General features: G+C 42.3%; 1 protein-coding gene and 1 long non-coding RNA gene across 2 annotated transcripts in view; one reads left to right on the forward strand and one right to left on the reverse strand.

Moving 5' to 3' along the window:
* LOC135873363 (uncharacterized) overlaps nucleotides 1-1,829 on the forward strand; it is a 28,683-nt gene extending 26,854 nt beyond the window's left edge. The window contains exon 6 of the long non-coding RNA XR_010561118.1: nucleotides 732-1,829. This is a non-coding gene — a long non-coding RNA (uncharacterized LOC135873363). The remainder of the gene's footprint in view (nucleotides 1-731) is intronic.
* Nucleotides 1,830-6,477: 4,648 nt separating this feature from the next.
* SGK3 (serum/glucocorticoid regulated kinase family member 3) overlaps nucleotides 6,478-26,461 on the reverse strand; it is a 41,595-nt gene continuing 21,611 nt past the window's right edge. The window contains exons 7-17 of the mRNA XM_065397726.1: nucleotides 25,806-25,855; nucleotides 23,596-23,653; nucleotides 22,627-22,710; nucleotides 22,413-22,544; nucleotides 13,576-13,688; nucleotides 13,269-13,305; nucleotides 13,042-13,128; nucleotides 11,288-11,383; nucleotides 10,198-10,353; nucleotides 8,499-8,588; nucleotides 6,478-7,304 (exon numbers count right to left, since the gene is read on the reverse strand). Of these exons, the coding sequence (XP_065253798.1) occupies nucleotides 7,134-7,304; nucleotides 8,499-8,588; nucleotides 10,198-10,353; nucleotides 11,288-11,383; nucleotides 13,042-13,128; nucleotides 13,269-13,305; nucleotides 13,576-13,688; nucleotides 22,413-22,544; nucleotides 22,627-22,710; nucleotides 23,596-23,653; nucleotides 25,806-25,855 (1,074 nt within the window). The 3' untranslated portion in view covers nucleotides 6,478-7,133. The remainder of the gene's footprint in view (nucleotides 7,305-8,498; nucleotides 8,589-10,197; nucleotides 10,354-11,287; nucleotides 11,384-13,041; nucleotides 13,129-13,268; nucleotides 13,306-13,575; nucleotides 13,689-22,412; nucleotides 22,545-22,626; nucleotides 22,711-23,595; nucleotides 23,654-25,805; nucleotides 25,856-26,461) is intronic.

Below are 26,461 nucleotides of genomic sequence, written 5' to 3' on the forward strand. Positions count from 1 at the left end.
TGTCAAAAGTGAAACCAGGTGCCAAGAAACTAAGCAAAGACAAATATTGCCTTCTTCTATAACATTACAAACAATGTAACTTTCAGAAATATTTTTGTCTGACTTCCCCTTCAAAATGGAAAATCCCTTGCTCACAAAGAAATACAGCATTATGTTGTTACTGTAATTTTTCTAATAATAATGTTCCAGTATTTTGAGACAATGAACTATTTTGTGACTTTTAGAACTTGGAGACCCAGAAAAGTGTGCCTTTCTTTAACAAAAATTCTAAGGTTTTTGTGTAGTATAGAGTTATACCCACCATAGAAAAAAAAAATCACACAATATTTCTGTGCATTAACTAGACAATGCCTTATGGGGAAGGGCAGTACAACCAGTCAGTCACAAGTTTTTACACAGAGTGAAATTGCATTACATAGATTAACATTTAGATTAATGTTGTCATTTCCTTTATGTTTTCTAATTTAGGCCCTGATCCGTGCAGACGCTTATGCTAGTTTTAATTTGAGTAAATCCAATGGAAGTACTCATATGCATAAAGTTAAGTATATGCATAAGTGTTTTCAGGACTGGGATCATATTTTGTAAGCTCTTTGGGGTAGGCTGATTGCACTTTTATTTGTTTGGTCTATATTGTACATTGGGCACATCAATGTTGTTATACAAACACATTAATAAGTAATCAAAAATCATATATGTTGTCTCTTACTTTAAATTCTCCTTTCTCCAAGTATCCACGTCCACAGATTCTTCATTGGATCTTCATGTCCCCTGCAAACTTAAGGAGGCGGAACCAGACCAGTCAGTCATCATGGACCTGGAGTTAAGCTCTGCACCAGAAGTGCCTATTTCCTATTCTCCTCTGCATCCAGATCCACAGATCCCACAGTGTGATTTTCACAGGATGCAGCACAATCAGGAAAAGTTACTTAGTCTAAACACTCATAAATATTTACAATTTTTTTAATTTAAAAAAATATATTTTTACTAAGACCTTACACATGTACACCTTCCAGCTAAATGTGGTTTAGATTGAAGATTGTTAGTCCAGTTTGTACGTCTGTCTAGTTTGCTTCCTTCTAGATCTCATCTCCACAGAAATTCGTTGTGATGGAATTCACCCCTGTGTTCAAACCTCACACACTATTGTAATAATCTTTGTACAAGGAATGCCTTGTGAGGTCTCATTAGAAAACTCGTAATTTGATGATCAGTGATATCATGGTAAAATGTGTGTGGCAGCTTTATGCATTAAGTTATAAATTTCCTCTGTTTGATGTTAAAAATACATGCGCAGACTCACATATCACCAAACTGGTCAAACAGACCTGTTTTGAACAAAGTGTATGCTTGTCTTAATTGGCATTAACACAGTAAACAGAGTCATCAACCAGAAAAGGGGAAAGGAGAAAACAAAGGGAGCTCACGCAGGTGAAAAAGCCCAGCAGGGAACAGCCTTCCTCCAGTAGACTGCCTGTCTCCTGGTTCTCAGCTGGAAATGCTTTTCAAAGAGGGACTAAAACACTATAAAAAGGCAGGGCAAACACCCCAAGACACCCCTCTCTTCCCCTGCCCACTGTATTCTCTGCACCTTAGAAGGCAACGGCAACAACTGTTGGATGTTAGGGGCAGTGCTCTGACCTGAAGAGTTTGGTCAGTAATGATGCTGAAAGCATGTGTTGAGAAACTATGCTTGAATCTAATATAGTTTGTTAAATTAGGCATTAGAAAGTGTTTTATCTTTATTTTTCTTGTAATAATTTCTGATTTTTATGCCTCATTACTGGTACTCACTTAAAATATATCTCTTTGTAGTTGTTAAACTTGGTTTATCTAATCCAGTGAGTTTATATGAAAATTTCTGGGTAACTCTATTTAAGGTAGTAAACCGTTGTATTCCCTTAAAGGAATAAGAGATTTAATATATTTGGACTGTCCAGGAGAGAGCTTGGCAGTACAAGACATACATTTCTGGGGGGAAATTCAGGAGTTGGGAGTTTGTTGGGATCACCCTGCAGCATAACCAAGACTGGTGAGAACCAGGGTGTGACCCAGTTACACAAATACATCTAGGAGCGACCTTCCTGCTGGTGGCTGTTTCTGAGCAGGCCAGGTTGGAGGAGGCATTGCAAGGCACTCCAGGTTACAGGGCAGGGATGACAAAGCCGCCCAACAAGTCTGGGTAGCACCTGGATATATCACATTCACCCTGTGCAGATGGCCAACACAAGACACCACTTAAGTCTTCAAAAATAGCTCTGGCCATCCACTGCAATTGAGGAAGCAGAACTGGTGGGCTTTTCAGGGGGGCAGAGCTTACTCAAGGAAGATCTGTAGTATTTGTGGGCCTAACTGCATTTTCCCTTCACATTGAGATAACTGGATGTTTATGGAGAGCTGACTGTAAGCTGGGATAAGGCAAAACTATATATTGTGTGTGTCTTGTGGGCCCGTGCAGGGGAATATGAAGTAAGGGCCTGAAGTGTTAATATGAAAAACTGTAACCGCAACATAAGGAATGATTCCATTAGAGTGTTCTCTAACTCCTGGGAATTGCTCCCACATGACCTGCAGCTACTTTGATAAATGCTGCTCTGTTCCTTAAAACCTCAAGGAAAACTGAACACATTCCATTAAATTCAAGCCATGCACATCCAATTTAACCACACCCGCACAGCCGGACAGTAACCATGCACAGACAAATCCAGCTACCCGGAGTTTCTTTCCCCCCACCCCACTGACACTACACTGCTGCAGAGAGAAGAAAATATGGTACTGCAGTTTAAAATACTGTTCATGTTGTTCCTAGACACACTTTGTTTGAACACTAGCTGGATACCCTGGCATGCTGAACTGCTCAGCCAGCGACACCCCCCCAATTATCCTCCCTGCTGGCACCTCTACACCCTCCCCACCTGCTGGTACCGCTACACATCACCGCTAGCATCACTACACCCCCGCATTGACGCACTACTCCATCTTACCTGCTAGCACTTCTACACCACCACCACTGACTCACTACCCCCCTTGCCTGCTGGCACCATTACCCCCCTCCCCACAGACCCACTACCCTCCCTCGCTAGCTGGCACCTCTACACTCCCTCCCACTGACCCACTCCCCCCCATACCTGCTGGCACCACGACCCCCCTTCCCCTACACTGACACACAGCCGCACCTTACCCGCTGGCACCGCTACACCCCCGCCCCACACACTGGCACCCCTCCCACTCCGCCGGGCTTGTGCACCCCTGCTACAGCACTGCCATGGTACTTGCACAGCAAGCAGGTCAGGGGGAGGGGCGAGAGCTCCCACCGGGGAGGCGGGGGCAGGCGAGTGGCTGGAAGGGGGCTTCTTCGGGCGCAGCCTCAGGCGGACCGGGGAGGAGCCCTGCACCCCTCCCCCCGGCCGCTCACCCACAGACAGGCGTGGGCCTGAGGCGCCTGCCGCCTCCCTGAGCTGGGCTCCGCGAGGCTGGGAGGAGCTGGTCGGAGTCCGGGCGCAACAGCGGCCCCAAGCGGCCGACGGGCGTCGTTGCACATGAAAAGTTCCTGGCCGGCGGGTGTCGGGGGAGAGGGCCGGAGCCCAGCCTGCCTCCTTGCTCGCGCCCCTCACCACACCCGGGCACCTGCTGGGTCCCGGCAATGAGCCACCCCCACCCCGGATCCAGCCCAAGACAGCCCCCCTCAGCGTGGGGCCGGCCGGCCTGCCGCAGAGCACCTATGCTGATGTGCCCTCCCGCCCCACGCAGAAAGGCGCCTGCTCTGATAAGTCCCCCACACACACCATGATGGGGAGTTGCCCCCACACTGATGCTCCTTCCTCCCCTCCCCCCTACAGCGGAATACGTACTGACGTAGCCCAACGTGCGCCAGCCTAAAATCTTAATTCCTCCCAGTGCAGGATGCCCCCCGCCCATCCAAGGCACTCCCACTCAGGCCCAAGATTGATGCATCTACAGAGCCACATCAGCTGTGACCCTCCCCCCCCCCGGCTGTTCTGTCCCCCAACATAGAGGCCCCCCCATTACCCACAGACAGGGCTTAAATTCTCATAGAGCATTTCCTGAGCCCCCTATGTCTCCTCCTCCCCCACATGCTATGAAAACTATAGGGGGGGGGCCTTGAAAATATTTATCAGCGCTCCACTCGGGCCAGCTCCCGCTGAATTTAAGCCCTGCCCACACGTATTCCCACCCTGTCCTTAGACACCCAGTCCTATGTTTCATGTGCCACATGCTGTGTAACAACATTGGAGGACTCCATGTTTCTACAAACTGAACTGGCTCTTTATTAAGAAAACTAGTTACAGAGATGCTACAGCTGGAGCCTGCATTCCAGCCCTGTGCAGACTGACCTGGTACTTCCTCCAAACTCTTCCCACCTGAACCTGTGCTCCTCCTTCCAAATTTTATGCTGATTTGTTATCTTTCCTTTTAACAATTTTTTTTTCCTGGACCAACCTCTACAAAAGAGCCAACTGGAGCACAGAACAATGCATGGTTGGCTGCAATGTCACTACTACCACCATCACCACCCCATGTCCCTTATTTACACCGAGAGATTCTGTTATGAAAACTTTACAAAAAGGGTAGGCAGGCCAGCAGTAGCCTTCTTTAGGAGCAGTAACTCCTAGTATTACTGCTAACAATGTCATTCTAAGTATTTTTCTTGTATACATTTGTCCTTTATCTAGGAAAATGTTAAGAAGCAAGCTACAGCAACCAACTGGATCAAATTCCCCCCCACACCCCCCTGTATATTCTTACAAAACAACCAAAACACCATACTCAAAGATGCAATTCCCTTTTCTAGGGCCAGTCTCCAAATTGGTCTCGAGTATTTGAAATTCAGATTTTCAATCAATGAAAACTTCTTGCGAGTTAGAGGGCAGCACTCAGGCTTCTGTAAGGAGTGCACAATGGTTTGTGTGTTCTGCTAAAGCTTGCTATTTCATAAGACTTTGCACTTTATATAGTGCATTACACTTTGAATTCAGTCTATGAATTAGTTTTAAAACCTATAATGAAATCCCGGTGTAGGCGGAGTAACCTTCTGTCTTAGGTAGAGAAGTGCAAAGCAGGAAAAATTGATTTACTATTAGGTTCAGCCATACATGATGGATACTCAGAAGACTCCTGTTCTGCAGTTACAGATTTTCTCTTTGAGACTGAACTGAGGGGCTATATAGTTTGACATTTCACCGCTTGGAAAAAATCCTTAAACTGGCACATTCCTCTTCTTGGTAAAGCAGTGATATCACACCCTATTTAAAATTAGAAAGTTTAGGATACAAATAGCCAAGGAGATAATCTTTACAAAGCCAACACCTCATGGAAAACATTTTATTGAAAAGAGGACAATGGAGGCTGAAATTAGCAGAATTATATCCCTTTCATTCCCTCTCTCCTTTTACTACTACTTCAGTTAGCTAACAGAGGTACATGAGCAGACAGACACTTTGTGTCAATTCCTCAGTGTTTCATCAGTGTTAATCATTGTGCAGGTGACATACAAAGGATTATTGCTTCAAGTGAGAAATTCACTTTGGTTTAACCTTCTGAGAATTTTCAACTGACATAGCATTCTAGGCATATTATTATTACTTTTTACTTACAGGTGTCCTATTAGAAATGCTACTTTCCCGGATCTTCACAAGGGATTCTATTCCACTGCAACAAGATCTGTAGATTAATGTTTATCTTAATTACTTGGGTTTTGTTAGCTATGACACACAAGTTGCATTTTTATGATCAGAGAAACTTCAATGCTTAATTTTTTATTTTTTTTTAATTTCTTTCAAGGAGTTAAGTTCTCATGGTGATCCAGTTAAAGGCACTGAAATGCATTGTGAAAAGTGTGCACCCACACTTACCAAGTGACAGACAAACCTGTTATTTACAAGCAAAGTGAATCACAAATATTATTACTGCTATAAGTAAGTCACATTAAAACTGGAGCCAACTTTCAGGATGTATTGTGTTTAAAAAAACCCAAACAAGTTGATCAATGTTAGCATTTTGGTTATATGTGCATATCACAAGAGGCACACACTGTGTACAATCTCTCTTCACATTCTTAAAAGTAATCAAAAGATAGTTAGGAAAAATAACTATTAAACTATCAAGTGAAGATTTAAGAGCTGATACATTAGAATATAGAAAGACAAGAAACTATGAATTCTGATACAGTTCATTTAGAATATATTAGTATTCCAGATACACACGAAATAATCCTAACTTTTGGCACCATCTCCTCTCTATAGGGTCATAGCAAGACTGCCTTTAAAAGTAGTCATGATTATTGTCCTCCAACTCTTTGGAAAAATGGAATTTTAATGCAAAATAATTTTAGTGCAGTTGAGATTCAGATATTTCTTCATCAGAAGAGAACATTATAGACAATGTATTTAGTAGTGTTACCAAATATTTTGGGCTAGTTTGTGCTACCCTTACTCGCTTTGAGTAGTGCTTTATTTCTCAAATAATCCAGTGGAAATTGAAAGGAATACTTCAGAAGGTATTTACGAAGAGGAGTAAGGATGGCAATTTGATCCTAAATGAGCAACTTTTCAGTTTGCAGATCCTTAAAGTATGTACTTATTCTTCAATGAGGAATTAAATTTTAGAGTAAGTGCTGTAAAGTAATGAACTTATATTTCAAAAGGTGATATAACAGGGGAAACATTTATCTTTTTTTAAACAATGATATACAAAAGACAATTGCATAGTTACAATTCAAGCACAAAGTCACTGTAAATAGTTACAAAGGCATTTATAAATGTGCTAAGTTTGCTGCTGCTGAAAGATAACCAAATCCTGGATAGGTATTAATGTAAACCTGGAGAAAAAACCAGTCAGTGTGTTTGCTTAAAAACAGATATTGTAAAGGAACAGCTTTTAGAGATCTTCATTTTAAAAATATTTTTATGCAGCAGGTATAACAGTTTAAATCCCAAAGAAAGCCATCTGAAATGCCCAATTTCCTCATATACAGCAGAAAATGTTTGTTCATTGGTTTCAACCCTACATATAAAATGAGGCACTAGTTACACATATTCTGGACTATGTTCACACTCATGTTTCAGTCCATCTTCAGACTTGTACTTGTGCAGCATTTGTTGGCTCCTAACCTCCTAGGGAAACAAGTCTTCAGAAGGTGGTGCATAAGAAAATCCAACAAATGCATCATCTGCCTCCAGCACACTGGCATTTACAATGTTATAACCAGAGGAAATGCAAACTGAATAAGGAACCATTTCTTCCGTAAAAGCTGCATCAAAATTCCTTATATCATCTGGGCCAACCTAAGAATGAGACACACAAACCAGCATTAATCATATTAATATGGCATTTGTATTTTTAAATGCTTTTGTCTGTTAAATATTTTTCATTTTAGTAAGATTCAAAGTTGTCTATGTTATGAAGTTCTCCCCTTTCATAAAGAGAGCAGTTAAGTAAATCCCATCACTCTGCCTGAAAACAGCTTTTGAAGCGTTTTTTTATGGGGTGTAATTCAGGCCAAAAGATCAAAGTGTCAGTAAATTTGCCAAATCCACATATCCTGTGCAGTATTTCCAGAAGGAAAAAGACAAAGAAGTGCTGCTTCTTAAGAGATGGTGAAAAGAGATACAAAAACAAGAAACCAACACCTCCTTTTTCTTCTATTCACCCTCCTTCCTAGTCATGCATTCTCCTTCCTTTTTTTAAAAATCACTCCCCATCCTCCAGTCACTCTTCATTTTCCTGTTTTTCTCCCCATTTTCTCTTTCTGCCCCTTTTCTTTACACAGGTTTGTACTGTATTAGTATTTTTCTAAGAGAATTTGAGCTCAACTATCTGTATGTCAAATGGCAGCTCTCCTGGAATCAGTTTAGTGACTGACAAACACGGATTCCACTAGTGACAACAACTGCAGTATGACAATAACTACACAAAAATGGTACCTCTTGCACCTCTTAGTGGGGCCTCAAATTTAAAAAACGCAACTTAGAGGAGTGTTCCCTCACTACCTAAGCACACATAATGCATCAGACCTAATGGGTAGGAGCTGCCCATCACCCAACCAGTTGGAGATGTAGGGGGAAAGAAAGATCTCCCCTTCCCAGTAGTCAGGGTGGAAAATGGGAGAACAGAAGGTGGAGAAAGGTCTCAGAGAGCTGTAAAACAAGTCACAGTGCAGTATTCTGACCCTGTGCCATGACATGCAAGTCACGAAAGCACAACTTTATCACATTCTGATCCAACACTATGACAAAAGCACAATGCAATGTCAGGATGGCATGCTGTTGATCTCATTCAATAACAAAAATGGCTCTCTAGCTCTTCTAATTTAAGAACCATTGCTCTAAACAGTTCAGAAATGGTCACCAACACTGTTTGAGAGGTACTGGGGTTGCCATTCTCTTCAACATTTAGATAGATGTTCTCACCCCATAGATTCTGCCCCACTACATGAAGAGATTTGGGACATATAATCTAAATATACAGATTGCACCTACCACATTAGGATTAAATGGTGGTGGAATCTTCTTTTGGAGAAGGTCAGCCCAGCTGAGAGATTCAAAGAAAGGATGCCTTTGAATTTCAAGCTGCAACAGTGAGCAAAGATAAACTTGGTTATTTCCATGATATACCCTACAGCACTTGAATACAATGTTGTTTCAGAGATCCTTCCAGCATGCTAGAGTAAAAGAGTTTCTTGGATTTGGTGCAGGAACAAGCAGGGGTGAAAGTAAGGCGGTATGGGCCAGTACAGCATACCGGTAAAAAGCGGCCGCTGGTACCAGCCCGTACAGTTGACTTTAAAGCCCTGCTGTGGCAGCGCTTTAATGTCATTGCCCCTTTTCCCGCCCCTGCGCCCCCCTCCCTCCCCCCGGGTTGCTGCTGCAGGGGGGGGGGGGAGGGGGGGGGAAAGGAGCAGCTGCCCGGGGCTGGTGATTTAAAAGGGCCTGGGGCTCCGGCTGCCGCTGCCACAGCGGCAGCCCCAGGCCCTTTACATCGCCGCTGGAGCCCCAGGCAGTGCGGGCCAGGCAGCGCGGATAGGCTGGCTGGGGGACACTGACCCCCAGCCCCGCCTCTTCCGCCCGTGGCCCTGCCCCTTCCAGGGGAATGGGGGAGCCCAGAGCCAGCCTCCGTACCAGTAAGAGTTCAATTTTACTTTCACCCCTTGTAATAATAAAGTTCAAGCCCATTATTTGTTTTACAATTTGTATTAAAAGGTATGGCTGGAGTGGCTAAAATTTGATGGGGAAACATTTCTGAAAAGGCTGGCCAATACATTTTATTTTCTACTTAAATCGATGTCTTAACCAAAACCTGGTTTCAAGAAGGTTTTTCAAGTAGTATTTATGTTCATGTTCCTGCTCCAAGCTAACAAAACTTACTAATATGAGCACTGTTCCAGATGGAACGCCTCCAGAAAATCAGCAGTATGTTTTCTGTTCATGTCTATAGTAAACAGTTATGTCCTCCCAAACATAACTGCCTTTCATTTACTGTGTGCTGCAAAAAACGTAATTGTACTGTAGCAATCTAACAGAACTTTTAAGTTTGTGTATGACTAGATCAACACATTACAGAACATTAATAAGACTCTAAGCCTAAATACATCAATCGGGGGTAAAACTGCAAGATCATTTGATATCCTGCCTGCACAATTCTGTGACAACTTCTCTATGCATCTTTACACAAACTTAAGGAACACTGTCAAAATATTATTTGATAGAAGTTTGCAAAACACTAGCCATTATTTGTAAAGCCATTTTGGAAGCCTGAAAAAATAGTTGTTTCCTTGCCTTTTTCTTATTGGCAAATAGCATTTTTCTCACCGTTGAAGCTGAATTTACCAAAAAGAGTAGCTCGTTTTGGTTTGGTAACTTCCTTGTTTGAGTACTAGCATCATCAATTATATCAGCACAGCTCAGGGAATATGATGTTAGGAAATGTGTTTCCTTTGCTGGCAGGTATTGCAGCAGTCAAGCTCAAACCATTGTAAGTTCTACATAATAAATGTGTCTTCCCCTGCCCTTCAGGTTTTTGGTGACAACTAGGGTATTTTGTTTGAAAGTTGATATTCAGCATTCAAAAGGACATTCTCTACCTGTTTCTTACAAATAATGTTGAATTGTGGCCTTAAATTTGACAATGTCCCTTTAATAAATTAGTGCCCGATTAATTCATTGCCAGGAAATTACATACAAAGTCTTCTCTTGCTCCAAGTCTCTTTTGCCGGTCTTTCTCCAAGAGTTCTTCCAGAATAGACCAGGCTGTAAGACTGACTCCTGGGCGCACATATAGAGGTTTGTGAAGAATATTTTCATACATCTCAGCAACATCACGGCAGTAAAACGGAGGCTGAACAAAAACAAAATGAAGAATTGAAATGTGGCTTTGAAACGGTACTGTTCAATAAAAACTTTTTTCAAATGTGAGAGTAAACTTCCATCAGAAATGCCAATGATCAGCAGTGAAAAATAGCTTCACCCAGTGGCAGTCTGATTTCAGATAGAAATTTCATTTTTTAAACCAGAATTCCTCCCTCCCCGCAAAAAAACTCCCAACTTCACACTTCTTCATGAATGGACCAATTCCTTTATCCTCACATAACACAGGCAGTGACACCAGGATTGCATTCCTCTGTTAGCGCTTTCCTGCATCTCCTGTTCTCTGCCCAGGTGCGCTCACATTCATTGGTAGCTGTAGAAGTTATCCACATTTAAAAATCTTACTGAATGTGAGCAAAAGAGCATGAGTGGTTGAACAAACTTTTGCATGTTTTCCCAGGTGAAGTAAGGAAACTCATTTGCATGTGAGGAGGGAATGTCGTTTGTGAAACACAAAACAAGCTGTTTTTAGGGAGGTTACAAGAAATAAACCCTAGCTGAAGCATGGGAAGAGTTGTTTTTTACTGCTGTATTAAGAAGTAATCTGGGGGAAATTGGAAATGTTAGGGTTAAAAATACTTTGCTAACGTCTTTGGTACCACTTTTGGCTGGTAGTACTTTACTTTTATAGGGCAGCACCACTGCTGCTTCAATAGACTCTTGCATTTATTCTGGGTTAAATCTGCTTGACTCCACTGGATAAGAATTATTAATGTCACATCAGTTTGGAGAGCAGAATTTGAGACATCAAAACAAAATTCAAGAGAAAACTAGATAGTAAGTTAGAAAGTTACAAAACAAGTTATTCATCAGTTAAAGTGTGTTTTAACCGTTTTGAAAAGTTATATATTATTAACTACAGTATTCAAGTAAAGAGTTTGAAAGGAAAAAGATAAAATACTTACCAACCCATAAAGCATTTCATATAGAACCGCACCAAGGCACCACCAGTCTACTGTGTTGTCATAGGGCTGTTTTCTGATCACTTCTGGGGCAAGGTACTAAAGAAAAAAAAAGTTAGGCTGGTTATATTCAAATCTAGCTTTTATCCAAGCAACTATTTTACAATACATCTTTAGGAAAGTTACTGTATAGATTACTAAAGATTTCTCTTGTCCTTTAACAAACTTGGTAAATCTCTCTGACATCCAGCCGATTGTTTAAATGGACAGATGTTGTTTCCCAGCTCAAGTTATCCTTTATACCCATTGACAATTTGCCAAATTACTGTGCCATCTCTAATCTGACAATTCTTTCAAGTTTCAGGGAAAGGTCACTGCACTGTAGCTTCACAGACAACTAAGCAGCAGCTGAAACCACAGTGTGGGAATCTGCAAAGAAACAGTTTCCCTCTGCCAATGGCATCTCTTTTTCTCAAGGACAAGTTGTTCATTAACCAATCCTGTTGCCCCCTCTTGAATACTGAATGAGGGATTTAAAAAGTGGGAAATAAGTGGAAGCATCTCATTCTGCTTCAAACCAAGAAAATGTTTCTTACTCCTCCCTACTGTTACTGCATAATCACATGATCTATATTTTAAGTTTCAATGAGGCTTCAGACAAATAATAAATCATCAATTGTGAAATTATCCAGAGATTTTTTTTTTGTCACAAATTAGTCAGGGGACACAGATTTGAAGGACACATTCCATACCATGGTTTGCCATCCTTTTACATCAATTACTGGTTGGCAACAAGACACTATCACGTTTCTAGGTGCCTCACAAAAAAGTTTATTCAGGATTTAGGCACTTATATGGTTCCCAGCACCATAATAGCTGAGTAGATACATCTGGTACAGAATATCCTAGGCCCACCAGGCTATTCTGTACAGATACACAGTTATTTAGAATTCTGACGATATGGCTGGATCATTCTTGTTCTCACAGTCCTGACCTGCAATGCTTTTGCTCCTTCAGTCCTTGCCTCTCCTCCCTCTTGAGCAGAGATTGCTGATTCTACTTTATAGTCAGTTACGTGATATGGACAAATATAGGGACCAGAGAGAGATCATACTAGACACTCAGGTACCATTGTAACGAGTGGAGTTTAAATATTAAGCTACATCATTAAACTTTTAGCAGCTCATGAATGATCTGAATCCAAGTCCCAGAGTAGACAGACTGGTACACAACCCACAACGCTCAAACTCAGTAAAAGGTTTTTATAAACTGGGGCCTCGGGCCATAGTGTTTCAGTCCTCTTGTGTATGTCCAATATGAATTACACCAAATGTGTTAAAAAACTTGCTCTTAGTACAAGTCAAAGTTTTTTCTTTGCAATCCATTTCACAATTGGTCATAACAAATATTTAACCACAAGTGCTCTATATTTTGGCATTCAAATTTTCCAACAAAGTTCAATAGACACATTGTTTCTCTTCAGGTTTGATTACTATATGCTTTATTTTATGGACTCGTAGATAGATTACAACTCACATAAATTGCTGCCACAAGAGTTTTCACTGACAGACACTTCACCATTTGTACAATCCTTGTCAACTACAAAACTTCTAATTCATGCAAGATTATCTATCTGTCCATCAACTTTGAAAACTACCAACACTCCCCCACCCACCACCCCAAAAAATGAAACCCTCTCCCCCAGTTTGTTGTGACAATTTGCTTGTGCTGGCTAAAACTCAAGGAAGTTAGCTTACTTCTGGTGTCCCACAAAAGGTTGCGGTGGTGTCCGAGATAGCAATCCCTTCTTTACAGAGTCCGAAATCTGTTAAGACAACATGTCCCTGTAGAGAAAAAACAAAAACAAAACAGATCTTACTGAAAATAAAATCAATTTATGACTGTATCATAATATTTTGCATTTACACAAAGGTAAGTGTTCATGTAAAGAGACAATTATGGACATCTGATAGGATATGCTTACCAGTGAGTCTAAGAGAATGTTTTCTGGTTTCAAATCCCTATTAAAAACAAAGTCTTATATTAATCCTCCTATGAGTGTAATCAAAAAATGAAGAGAGAGAGTTTTATACTAATAAGTAGTCACTTATTTTTTACACAAATTTTTAAAAAATTGGGTCAGACCTCTATTTAAAAAAATAAATAAGTGGTAAGCTTAAAGTCATAAGTCCACGTGTAAATAGGTTGAATAAAAACAGCAAACGCAGCTTTTCTTGATTTGCTACATTTATCTTAATGCAGAACAAAAATAAGTTTTAGGAAAGGGTTACCTGTATACAATATTTATGGAGTGCAAGTAGCCCAATGCACTGGCTATTTCAGCAGCATAAAATCTGGCTCTGTGTTCAGGAAAGGAGCGTTCTCTTTGTAAATGAAAGAACAGCTGTAAATATACAAAGATGCAAATGATAAGACAAACTGGCATAAAAATATCAAAATTACAAGATGCAATCCTTTGCAATAACAAGCAAGTCACTTTCAGTTAGCTTTTTTATGACAAGCTAGCAGAACTGTGAAACAAATTAATTTTTTTCCTTTTACATAACCATTTATATCCTTCCTTTAGCCACGTCTTTATTTTCTCACTTGTGTAACCCCAGTGGTACTTAGAGTGCAATGAGTTAATAGACAGGAGTACAGGATGTTTCCCAGAAAGTCAAGTCCAGCCAATACAAATTTACTCCTGAGGGCATTCTGCACACAGTATTTTAAAATTCTGCAAATTTTATTTGTCAAATAAATGTGGAGGCTCCAGCATGGCATTGGGGAGCACAGGCCACTGGCTGTACAGAGATGGAAGCTTACTGTGCAGCTCCCTCCTCCCTTTCCCCCAGGACACGGACTCAGCGGTGAGGCTGCACCCAACCCTGACACAGCGCAAGGACCAGGCCAGGTGCACCAGGTGGGGGCAGGCAGGCTCAACAAGGCAGGATCCAAGTGTGGAGGGGCTTAGTGTGGGGGAATCCAGGTGTGGGCTGAGAGGGTTCTGTGTGGGACAATCTGGGTGTGGGCATCTCAGTGGGGGGATCCAGGTGTGGTGGGGGATCTGGATGCACAGGGGCTCGTTGGGGGGTTCTGGGTGCAATGGTAATGGGACTCTGCAGGGGGGTCCAGGTGAAAGTGGTTGGGGCTCAGAAGGGGTGTATGTGGGGGGGGGATAGAGCTTGTCAGGGGGCTCTGGGTGTGGGGAGCTCAGTGGGGGGGTCCAGGAAGGCTGGGGGAGTGGGGCAGGGATCCAGGTGCAGCTGGTTGGGGCTCGGTAGGGTGGGGATCCGAATGCAGGTGGTTTGTTGGGGTGGTCCAGGCGCTGGGGAAGCGGGGCTTGTCAGGGGGCTTCTGGGTGCAGGAGGAGTGAGCCTCGGCATGACAGTCTGGGTATGAGGGGGTCTGGATGCATGGGGGTTGGGTGGATGGGGGAGCAGCTCCCTGTATAGTGATCATCCCTCCCCCTGCAGCTGAGGAGTGATGGGTGCAGGAAATAGGGATGGAGGGAGTTTGCAGAACTTCCTACAGCCGGGGGAGAAATCTTGGGGTGGGTCTGACACAGCCTCAGATGCTGTGCAGAGGAAGAGGAAGTCCTGTCGTCCCCAGCCCAGCCAGGACTAGCAGCTGAAGCTGGCACAGGGTAGGAGCCAGCAGCTGGGTCTTCCCCAGTCCCCCCACTTCTCCACAATGATTTACCTCTCTGCTGGCTGTCCTAGGCACCCAAAAAAAACTTACTGCTGGGGAGGGATGCATGACCACTCATGGGTTCCCTGTGCTTCCCCATCAAAAAGTCATTTTTCTGCAGGGAAGCAAAGAAATCTGCGGGGAACATAAATGCTGTGCCTGCACAGTGGCGCAGCATTCCCCCAGCAGTACAAATTATTACACTGATGACAAAGGCAAGCTGGGGAGTATCTTATAGTCAGATCTCTAGCCTTTTCTATTTTAGAAGATAACAAATAGCATAATACTAACTAACTTGACAACTGCCTATGTGCGGAGCACTTCAATACAAGTACTTGCATAACAGTCTAATGATATTACACTCTATTCTGAGACCACTTGGAGGAGTTTTATATTATGAGGATACATTCTTCAATCCTACAAGTTATTTGGTGCAGGTGGACCCCCCGGGCTCACAGGCTTCAGTTGATGTCTACATGGGTGCAGGAGTCTACTGACATGGAGTTACTTGTAGGGTTGGAGACTACCTTGCTATGCACAGAACTGAAAAGTTTGCTATAGAAAAAGACAGTTACATCTCGAAGAACACCAGTTACAGAAAAGGTGTTTCTCATGTCCATTCCATATTAGGTGTGTGTGCTCGCCCCATGCATCGGTGCCAGGAGTTTTTCCCTCAGCAGTTTCCATAGGGGACCAGCTCTGGTGCCCTCTGGAGTGGCACCCACATGGCACGGTATAAGGGGCGCCGCCGGCTCCCCCCACCCTCAGTTCCTTCTTGCTGGAAACTCAGACAGTGGGGAAGGAGGACGGGTTGTGGAATGGACACGAGCAACACATCTCGAATAATAACAGTTATGGAAATGGTAACTGTCTTTTCTTCTTTGAGTGCTTGCTCATGTCCATTCCATATCAGGTGATTCCAAAGCAGTACCGCTGGAGGTGGGTAGGAGTTCACGGATGTGTAGATTGCAACACAGCTCTGCCGAACCAGCATCATCTCTGGCCTGCTGAGTGATGGCATAATGAGCAGTAAACGTGCGAACAGAGGAGCACGTTGCAGCTCTACAGATGTCCTGGATAGGGATGTGTGCCAAGGCAGCCGCCAAAGATGCCTGCGCTCTCGTCGAGTGGGCTCTGACAATCGGCAGCGGCGGAACCCCCACCAGGTCGTAACAGGTCCTAGGCACAAGGTAATCCAATTAGAAATCCTCTGCAAGGACACCAGGTGACCCTTCATCCTATCCACTGTAGCGATGAAGAGTTGAGTCAATTTTCAGAAAGGCTTGGCATGTTCTAAGTAGAAAGCCAAGGCCCTCCAGATATCCAGGACGTGAAGACACCTCTCCTCACTGGTTGTGTGTGTTTTGGGACAGAAGACTGTGAGGAAGATGTCCTAGTTCATATGGAAGGTGGAGACCACCTTTGGCAGGAAGGCTGGGTGCGGACGCAACTTTACCTTATCTTTGTAGAAGACCGTGTACGGAGGTTCTGAGGTCAAGGCTTTAATTTCAGAGATCCGTCTTGCCAACGTCACCGCCACCAGGAACACAACTTTCCATGACAGGTGGGAAAGGAAGTAGGAACCCAGCGGCTCAAAGGGCAGGCCGGTGAGCCTAGAGAAGACCAAGTTAAGATCCCACTGCGGGACAGGAGTCCGTACCTGCGGGAAGAGACTCTTGAGCCCTCTGAAGAATCTGACCATCATGTCATGGGAAAACACCGTCTTTCCACAGGTGAAAAGCAGAGATGGCCACTAGATGAACTCTAATGGAAGTGTGCGCCAGGCCCTGGTTCCTTAATGGAGCAGGTAGTCCAGGACAGCCTGTATGGAAGAACATGAGGGAGAGATGCCATGTTCGGACGCCCAGCGGGAAAACCTCATCCACTTGGCCAGGGAAGTCAGTCTAGTTGAGGGCTTCCCACTAACTACGTATAACTATTTTATAGGATTTTAGAGTTTGCAAGAACAGAGAAAGAATCAATTCTAGCTGAAGCAGCAGACATTCCAGCAGCGTCACTGGCGGCAAGAAGGAAGTGAGGGTGGGGGGAGCCGGCAGCACCCCTTATACCGCGCCATGCGGGCACCACTCCAGAGGGCACCAGAGCCGGTCCCCTACGGAAACTGCTGAGTGAAAAACTTCCGGCACCAGTGCATGTGGCGAGCACCCACACCTAATATGGAATGGACATGAGCAAGCACTCAAAGAATATTTTCTTTCTAAAGTCATCTTGTGATGCATAGCTAGAAAGGGTTAAACATCCTGCAAAATAAATAACCCTCAAAAGATAAGTGGGGAGATAATGTTTGTGTTTTTGTGTATTTCCATATGTATGAGTAGGATCCACAATGTAATCAACAGTCCCTGTCTATGCTTTATTCTGATAATTCAGAGGTCAAAAAAATATCCGATCATTTAAATGAATTGTAAACACGGGATATCTCTGTATTCATCTCTCTTTGAAATGTACAGAGAATGGTGGAGGAACAAGCAAATGGCCTTATGTTAATTCATACAGCTAAGTACTGGTTATGGACCTCCTTCAAAGTCATCCCAATTACCTTTTGTTCCCTGAGGAACTCCCAACTTGTCAAAGATGACATGAAATAGTATAAAAGATCCTTGGGTCCTGATTCGGTCATCTCAGATCTGTTTAGGCTTCATCAGGGGAAGTTTGAGTCGCAAGACTGAGGTCCCAGTAATGCTGGTTCGCCCTGACTATGAGATTTGGACATTGGACTATGAACTATTTCTGAAAGAACTCTTTGCAACTACAAAACTCACCGTCTCTGCTATGAATCTGAACCTCAATGAATTGAAGTCATGTCTGTATGTATATTGATCTTTTATCCATACTCTCTCTTGTTTTTTTAATAAATTTTAGTTTAGTTAATAACAATTGGCTCTAGTGTGTATTTGGGTAAGATCTGAAACAGTCATTAACCTGGGAGGGAATGTGTCCAATCCTTTGGGATTAGTAGAACCTTTTCTTTTATATGATGAAATAAGATTACAGAAATGTTCATCATATTTGATGTGGGTACCTGGATGGAGGCCTGAGGCTGGATCATTTTAAGGGAACTGTGTTGTTTGGACTTGAAGCTGTTTTATGCTGTCTTGGCAAATGTAAGTATTGGAATATCGACCAGCTTTTGGGGGATTGTCTGCCCCATTCTTTGCAGTTCACCCTAATTGAGTGACCACAGCTGGCTCCCCACTAGGACCCCAGTCACACCACTACTGGAAATAAATAAGCAAGGTTCCAAGCATTCCAACTTGACTGCAAGAAGGAAAACTTTTGTATTGTATTTATTTCTATCACTGTTGGTGTTAGATTTGCATACTTCTTAATGTGTGTAAGTTGTTGTACAGAGTTCAGAAAAACAGCATTGTCTGGCCATGCTGGGGGGGGGTCAGGGTAGAGAGGGGGAATAGGAGGCAAGGGATGTAGTTTAATTAGGCCACAACTTTATTCAGTTAAAATATCTGGGAGTACCCAGCAACAAATTGTACAGTGCAGGTCATCATTCTTTCCTTAATCATTTCCCAATAATTCTCCAACTAGGTCCCACCTATCCTGCTGCTGGGACCCTGCCCCCCTCCCCTCACATGAGGGCAAAGGAGGCTATAAAAGGAGAGGGGTCACTGTACAAGATGTGGGAGTCCAAAGCCCCCCCTTACTCAGTTCCATTAAGGGATTATTTCCTTTAAATCCTCTTCCAATCCATTTGATCTGATAACTACACCCCTTCCCCACTGAGTAGCTGAATTGGACACCTGCCACAAGTTTTACATATTAAGTTATGACATTATAACCTAACCCTCCCCAATCCACCTAGTCCCAGGACCACTGTGGGGAAATGTGAAAAACATTCACCCTACCTTGGCCAATCTGGTGGTGAGGGAAAAATTCCTCCCAAGCCCCCCAAGGGAAAAGACAACTAGTATAATGTCCACTGCAAGTCAAGGGGAACCCAGTTCTTTTGCCCAGTTCATGGGTGGGTGGGTGCTGCTAGCCCAGTCCTGGTAAAAGAGAGCCTCTCTAGGGATGCATGGGGTATAAATCCCTCCCCCACTGCTCCAGTCAAGCAGGAAGGGCAGTGCAGTGACCTTCTCCTGACCTGGCTCCAACTGCTTCCTGCCTTTCCTGTCCATCCCTCTCAGCTTTCCCCCCACTCTTCCCACCCGTTATAACAGAGCCCTTAAAGATCTCTAGCCTCTTCTATTTCTTATAAGAAAAGGCAGCACCCCTTTTCTTCCAGTTAGCCAGACAAAGACTCACCTCCCTCCCCCCCCCCAAAAAGCTCCACTGGGCACACTGTATGGGAAGGAGACAAACACTAAACAAAAATAGAAGAACATGGGACATGGGAATTACCATCCTGGACCAGACAGAGATCTATCTAGTCCAATATCCCACCTCCAACCATGGCCAGCACCAGGTGCTTCAGAGGAAGGTGTAAGAACCCAGGAATAGGCAGATGCAGGATAATCTTCCCCCAACATTGGGTCTCATCCTGACCTCTAACAGTTAGAGACTGGCTAAACTTTATGCTTTTGGGCTAAATGTACATCCCATTCATTTTTTGTTCTCATTAATTACAACAACTCTGGATACTGCTATATGTATAAAATGTCCAGTCCTTATTTATTTTAGTTTTTGGCCTCAATGACTTCCTACAGCACTAAGTTCCAGAGTTTACATGTTCTGTGAAACAGTATTTCCTTTTGTCAATTTCCCACCTTTTAATTTAACTAAACATCCCCTTGTTTGTGTGTTATGAGACAGGCAGAACAAAAGTTCCTCATCTACCTACTCTATACCATTCATTATTTTATATATATACTTGTATCATGTCCCCCCTTATTAATTTCCTTTCTACTGGAAACAATCCCAGTCCTTTCCGCCGCTCTTCAAATGAGAGATTTCATGCCTTTGGTCATTCTCATTGTCGTCCTCTGGGCCCTCTTTATTTCTGCAGTATCCTTTTAGAGATGGGGTAACAAGTATTGTACATAGTATTTCAGATGAGGCTGCACCACTGATCTATATAAAATGTATTGTTATATTTCCATTTTATTCGCCATCACATTATTTTTTAAATGTAACATCTTGTTTGCTTTACTGACTGCAGCTGCACATTGAGCAGAGGTGTTCATTGAGCTGTTTACAGCGATACCCAGGTCCCTTTCTTGAGTTGACAGTCAATTGAGAACTACAACAGAACCTCAGAGTTACGAACACCAGAGTTGCGAACTGACCGGTCAACCATACACCTCATTTGGAATGGGGAGTACACAATCAGGCAGCAGCAGAGAGAGAGAGACAAAAAAAGCCAATAATGTTTAACACAGTTCAGTAACTACTAAAACAGTAGAGGGAAAGTTTTTAAAAAAATTGACACGGTAAGGAAACTGTTTCTGTGCTTCTTTCATTTAAATTGAGATGGCTAAAAATCAGCATTTTTCTTCTGCATAGTAAAGTTTCAAAGCTGTATTAAGTCAGATCAATTATAAACTTTTGAAAGATCAATGTTTTGTTCAGAGTTATGAATATTTCAGAATTACGAACAACCTCCATTCCTGAGGTGTTCGTAAGTCTGAGGTTCTACTGTATGTAAGGCACATGAGTAGCTTAAATTTTCCCCCCCTCAAATGGGCATTAGTCAACATGAAATTCAGTTTGCCATCATGCTGCCCATTCACTGAGTTTGTCTGGGTCTCTCTGGTCATGACTAACCTAAATAACTTTGTCTCATTTGCAAGTTTGGCAACCTCACTCCCCTCCACTTTCCAAATTATTAATATGTTGACCTATACAGGACCTAGAACAGAACCTTGAGGCACCCCACTGCTAGCTTTTTGCCATGATGAAAAACCAACCATTTATACTTGACTTCTCCTAATCCTCTCTCCTCCCACCCCAAGCCAGTTTTTTAATCCATAATATTTTGCCTCTGACCCCATGACTACTTATCTTCTTTAGTAGCTTCTTATGCAGAACTTTGTCAAAGGCCTTTTGGAAATTTAAATTATGTCAACTGGTTCTCTTTTATCTAGTACTTTATTGATATGTTCAAAGTATTCTAAGAGATTAGTGAGACATGATTTTTCTTTGCAGGAACTGCACTGGTCAGACGCTATGCTATCATGATTTTCCAGGTGTTTTGTAATTCTGTTTTAAAATAGTAATTTCAACCAAATTTCCAGGTAAAGATATGTCGCTTAATGGTCTATAATTCCTCATATTACTCCTAGAGCCATTTTAAAATAGATGTAATATTTGCTACCCTCCAATCCTCTGGAGCAGTGGCTGATAGGGAGATATTGTGTACTTTTATTATCAGCTCAGCCTATTTATACTTGAGCTCCTCCAGAACTCTTGGGTGTATGTTATCTGGGCCTAGTGACTTACTGCTTGTTAAACAATCAATTTACTCCAGCATGTCTGATCAAAATTTTACAGATTTCATCCATCTCTTTCACAAGTTCTTCCTCAAATTACATATGGTCTCCTCAGCTTCAATGTTGGTGCTCAGAGTAAACAATGCTGCAGATAACAAGGCTATTTTAGCAAGAGGTAACTATGGCATTTGAGGCTATGGTGTACAACCAGAAGCACAGTAACCCTGAAGAAGTCAATTCAATTGCTTAAGTCTGCCAAAAAACACACCCTCTTCCTGCTGCTTCTAGAACAGGGGTAGGCAACCTATGGCACCCATGCCAAAGGCAGCACACGAGCGGATTTTCAGTGTCACTCTCACTGTCCGGGTCCTGGCCACCGGTCCGGTGGGCTCTGCCTTTTAAATTTAATTTTAAATGAAGCTTCTTAAAAGATTTTAAAAACCTTATTTACTTTACATACAACAACAGTTTACTTATATATTACAGACTTCTAGAAAGAGACCTTCTAAAAATGTTAAAATATATTACTGGCACGTGAACCCTTAAATTAGAGTGAATAAATGAAGACTCGGCACACCACTTCTGAAAAGTTGCCGACCCCTGTTCTAGAACTTGGCATCTAGGCTCTTGTTTATGTCACAGAAAAGGGAGGAATTGCTTTAAGTGCTGAAGGAAATATCAGTATACAGTGAATTCATATTGAAGGTATGTTTTATTTACAGCCATATCCAGTAAAATAGTGTATATAAGGCTGGTGAGAATTTCTGCATTAAAATTGTGTATTAAGGTTTATATTGAGAGTTTAATAAAAATGAGTTGTATGAGAAAGAAGAAACGCTTCAATAGTTGCAAATAAGTTTTTGAATGCAAGTCTACAGCAACATCTTAAAAAACTAACTAGTAGGTAAAATCAATAGGATTTTAATTTACTTACAGAAATAGTAAAATGAGCACATTTTACAGTGGATGATTTTTTTTCCTGTAAATTAGCCTAAGAGGAGACAAAAACCTGAACAAATATGAAAACTACTTACCTCCCCTCCATTAACAAAATCCAGAACAAAGTAAAGCTTTTCTGTTGTTTGGAATGAGTAATGTAATCCAACCAAAAATGGATGTTTCACATTTTTCAACAGTACATTACGTTCAGCCATAATATGTTTTTGCTGCAAGGAAGTGAAAGGTCAATAAGTAAATAGGAACAATTTTGTAATTGAAGGGGAAAAGAAAAATGTATTTCCCCCGCACCTCTTTCCTGTTGAGAACAACTTTTTTCTGCAGTACTTTGACAGCATAAAATTTCCCATCCAGTTTTCGTTTTGCAAGAAGAACCTGTGAAATTTATGATGAGAGAGGAGACATGGTTAGCGTACTCATTCTGATATTAAAGAGTATCTGAAGAAACATGATTAATACAATTACTTCACTGTACAATTTCTTGGCCCTTAAAATAATTCACAATTATTACCAGTGTCACCAGCAAAAAGAGAATGTTACCAGAATATGGAATCTAAGATCTTGCACAGTTTCTGCTGAACTGTAATGTCACAATGGAGAGCTCATGCAAGACCAAATTATGGCATAGGCACTACAGGTTCATGCCTAGAGCCCCAGCTCCTGGAGTGGTGGAGGGCGGAATCGTGGCTCTTTTTAAAATATACATTTCTAGTCTCCATGGTTGTGGTGAAATGCTCAGAAATATGACTAAGGAGCCTCAAACACTAGCGCCAAGATGGATGAACTGCTCCATCTATCTTAATAGGGTGTTGCCACAAAGACCCACTGCTCTGGGGGAGCCCAGCCAACACCACCCCAAACAGAGAACTGGGTGTGTGGCTGTAGTTGTGTAAGCCCAGCACGCCCACCCAGCAGATAATGCAGCAGCAGGAGTGCAAGTACTGAGGTGCCTCCCTGCTGCCACCCTTGCCTCTCTGTGGGGAAGAAGGGACCCTAACTGCTCCAATGATAGGGAAAACCTTACTGCTGCTCTTGGTCAGGAGTTGAGGGGGTCCCATGTCACTGCTACTCCAGGTGGAAGGAATGGTGCCATGGTATGAAAGTGGGGCTGTAATGGTGGAGCCACAAGGGGCCTTGTGTGCCATAGGCCCCAGGTTGCCTTAATACACCCCTGAACTTGTGAGTACCACTTCCCAGTGTTCACCAAATCTAGTGCCAGTGTGCAGTTCTGTCAGGATGAGAAACGGTAAGAAAGCTCACCTTGCCAAAGCTGCCTTTCCCAATGACTTTCAAGAAGTCAAAGTCTGTTGGCTTAGCGCTGAAAGTGATTCAGAAAGGAGGAAGGTTACTTGGGGTAGAAAATATCAACTTCACAATTTTACACAATGCTCAGAATTATATTTAAACAAGTGCTTGAACTGCAAACAAAGTGCTGATCTGAGCCACTATTTCCCTGCACACCATGTCTCACTTAAGGCCTGCTAGTAGCTTGGAGGTTCTCCATACCAGCTCCTCTTTTATGGCCCGCAATCAAACCCTTCCCTGTTTTCACTTCCTATTTTCTGCCAGGGAAATACAATATAAGTGTTAGTGTTAGAATTTAAATAAAAATAAAATTGACAAAACAGACTCAGCGCCACACTTCTCTGCTCTTTGTTCTTTTCTCCTCCCCCCCACATCTCTCATGTTCATTCTAGTCCCTTTTTCTTTTTTTAAGTCTAGGTTTTCCCCTCATACCTCCCTCTTTCCTCGTGGGGCACCCCCTGCGTGAAAAAGGCCTATGACTCTTAAAATAGTTTGTTCTTTGTCCTTCCCCCATTCTCAAGTCTTTGTCTCCCCTTTCTCCCACCCCTCCCGCATTCTGTTCTTTGCATCCCATTTTTTGGCATCTCTTCCTCTTCCTTTGTCTTGTTATATAGTCTGCCTCACTGTCCATCTATCTTTCCTTGCTGTTTTCTATCCCTCAGATTAGTCGTCCTATTCTCTGGCTTCTGCAATTCTTCCCCTCACTGCCCACCCTACTTTCTTCCTATGACTCCCTATCTCTCCCTTCCTTCTCTCTGGAAGGCACATGTATTCAGATGCATTCGGCATTCAAGTGCCACTATCTCTTGGCCTTCCAACCTTCCTTCTTCACATGGCTCTTGCCCTCCAATTTGACAATTACCTTACAAGGACCACCATCCACTCTCTATTTGTTGCCCTTTTATTGATTGCACTACCAAAGAGGATTTGGGGCACAATATATAAAGCCCCACACTCTCTCCCAGTGGTGCAGTACAATCAATGAGGAAAGTAGCAAACATGGGGAGCAGATGCCCTAAGCAGGAAATTAGAGGAAAGGCAAAAAGGATGAGGGAGTTGGGAGACACAGCGAAGAGAACAGGAGCCACATAGAATGGGTCCACATAGAAGGAGAGGAAAGACATACTGATTGCATGAGCCAGTTTTTCATATCAACATAATATAGTTCCTTATACTATACTGTAGAAGTTTGACATTAACACAAGTTGACTTGTTTTGATCTATATAGTGGTTCTACATGCATCTTCAGACCAAAATCTGTTCTTCTTGAGTAATGAAGAAACAACCCTTTTGCTCTCTAGGCTAAGAGAGGCTGGAAACTGCTGAGTGGGTATTTTTTCCCCCCTCAGGAGTCTTTTGGGCAATTAAGACAAGCCATAGATAGACTCCAAACCAAATTCTTCTAGTGAAGGAAGAACGGGAAAAATAACAATTGCAAACCAGGGCCTAAAAAAATGGAAAGGGAGACAATGGGGCTCCTCAGGGCTGTGTGAGGGTTGCTATGGGCAAATTCTGTCCCCACAACTCTTCCCTCAGTCATATAATAGGGGGATAGAACAAACTGCAATTCTGTACAAGCTTTGGGGTTTGAACTGTTCGTTTGGGTATATTTTAAAACTGCTGCCATGGCTTTCCAAAGAGGAGCAGTTATCTTGCCTGCATAATATCATCATCTGTCCCACTCGTGTTTGAAACTTAGTAGGTTACAAAACCTGTTAGATAAGAGAAGGGGGGCGGGAGAAGAATAGGAAGAAAAATCTGTAAGGGGGTCTCTGTGTCTGCAGGATTGCAGCAACCCTGCTAGTAGCGCTCTGAGGTGGAAAGGGGAGGCAGGTCGTTTGCATATTTCAAAGATACTCTCTCCCAGCCTAGAACATTTATATATTCCTTCTATGGTTTAAATGGGGGAAACTATTTCTATAGACATCACTACACATCTCAGATTTGTTTGGGGTACACTACTGGTAAAGAATCTGCTGATTATGCTAAAATCACACAGCATACAACTAATGTGCATGATAATATTTACTTAATGCCGAGTTAGAACCTTTGCTTCCTCTCAAGTTGCACAAAGTAGCAAATAAAGGCACGTATCTGGAGGACATTTCATATAGTTAGCAATTAAAGTGTGTCTAACTTTTGGTTTATATTTAACTAAAACCTACTGAGGATTTCCAGATGGTCCCAGGTTGATATTCTGTGAGGTAGAGTTTAGCTGTAGGAAGGGAAAAAAAAGCAAGCTTCAGATCAGTTTAAATTTGTTTACCCATTAAAAGGAAATCCCATCTCTTATCCTTCAGCTAATATTCATTGCAAAATATTCAATTAGCTCAAACCATCTCTACATTTATATTTCTCATTATTTTCTATATAGTATTTTTAAATATATTTATAAAGTTAAAATATCAGAAGAGTTAACAGGAAGGGTTATACAGACAGTGTCAAAGTATAAAGGTAATACAATCTTATGTTCCAATACAGATGGCAAGGTTATGAACAGAATTTTAAGTCTCAGCCCTTTTAACAAGTAACTTAATGTCCAAAATTTAACCCATTTTGAAATTGTTTTATTCCAGGAATATTCTCTAGATATTTATTTAAATTTTTAAATCCACTACACTCTTGCCAATATATTATCAAAGTAAACACTGCTTATGCAGGACCAGTTAAAGACATTGTGTGTAAAGGCTGTTGTCAACCTTTGATAATCCGACACACAAGGTTAATTATTCCAATTCCAGTAACTGCAGGGGATGTTGCCAATGCTCGTACACCCCCCTCCCCCACAGCATATAAATTACAGGGAGAGGGAGAAGCTCTT

The sequence above is a fragment of the Emys orbicularis genome, chromosome 2 (genome assembly GCF_028017835.1).
Source record: "Emys orbicularis isolate rEmyOrb1 chromosome 2, rEmyOrb1.hap1, whole genome shotgun sequence".
NCBI lineage: Eukaryota > Metazoa > Chordata > Testudines > Emydidae > Emys > Emys orbicularis.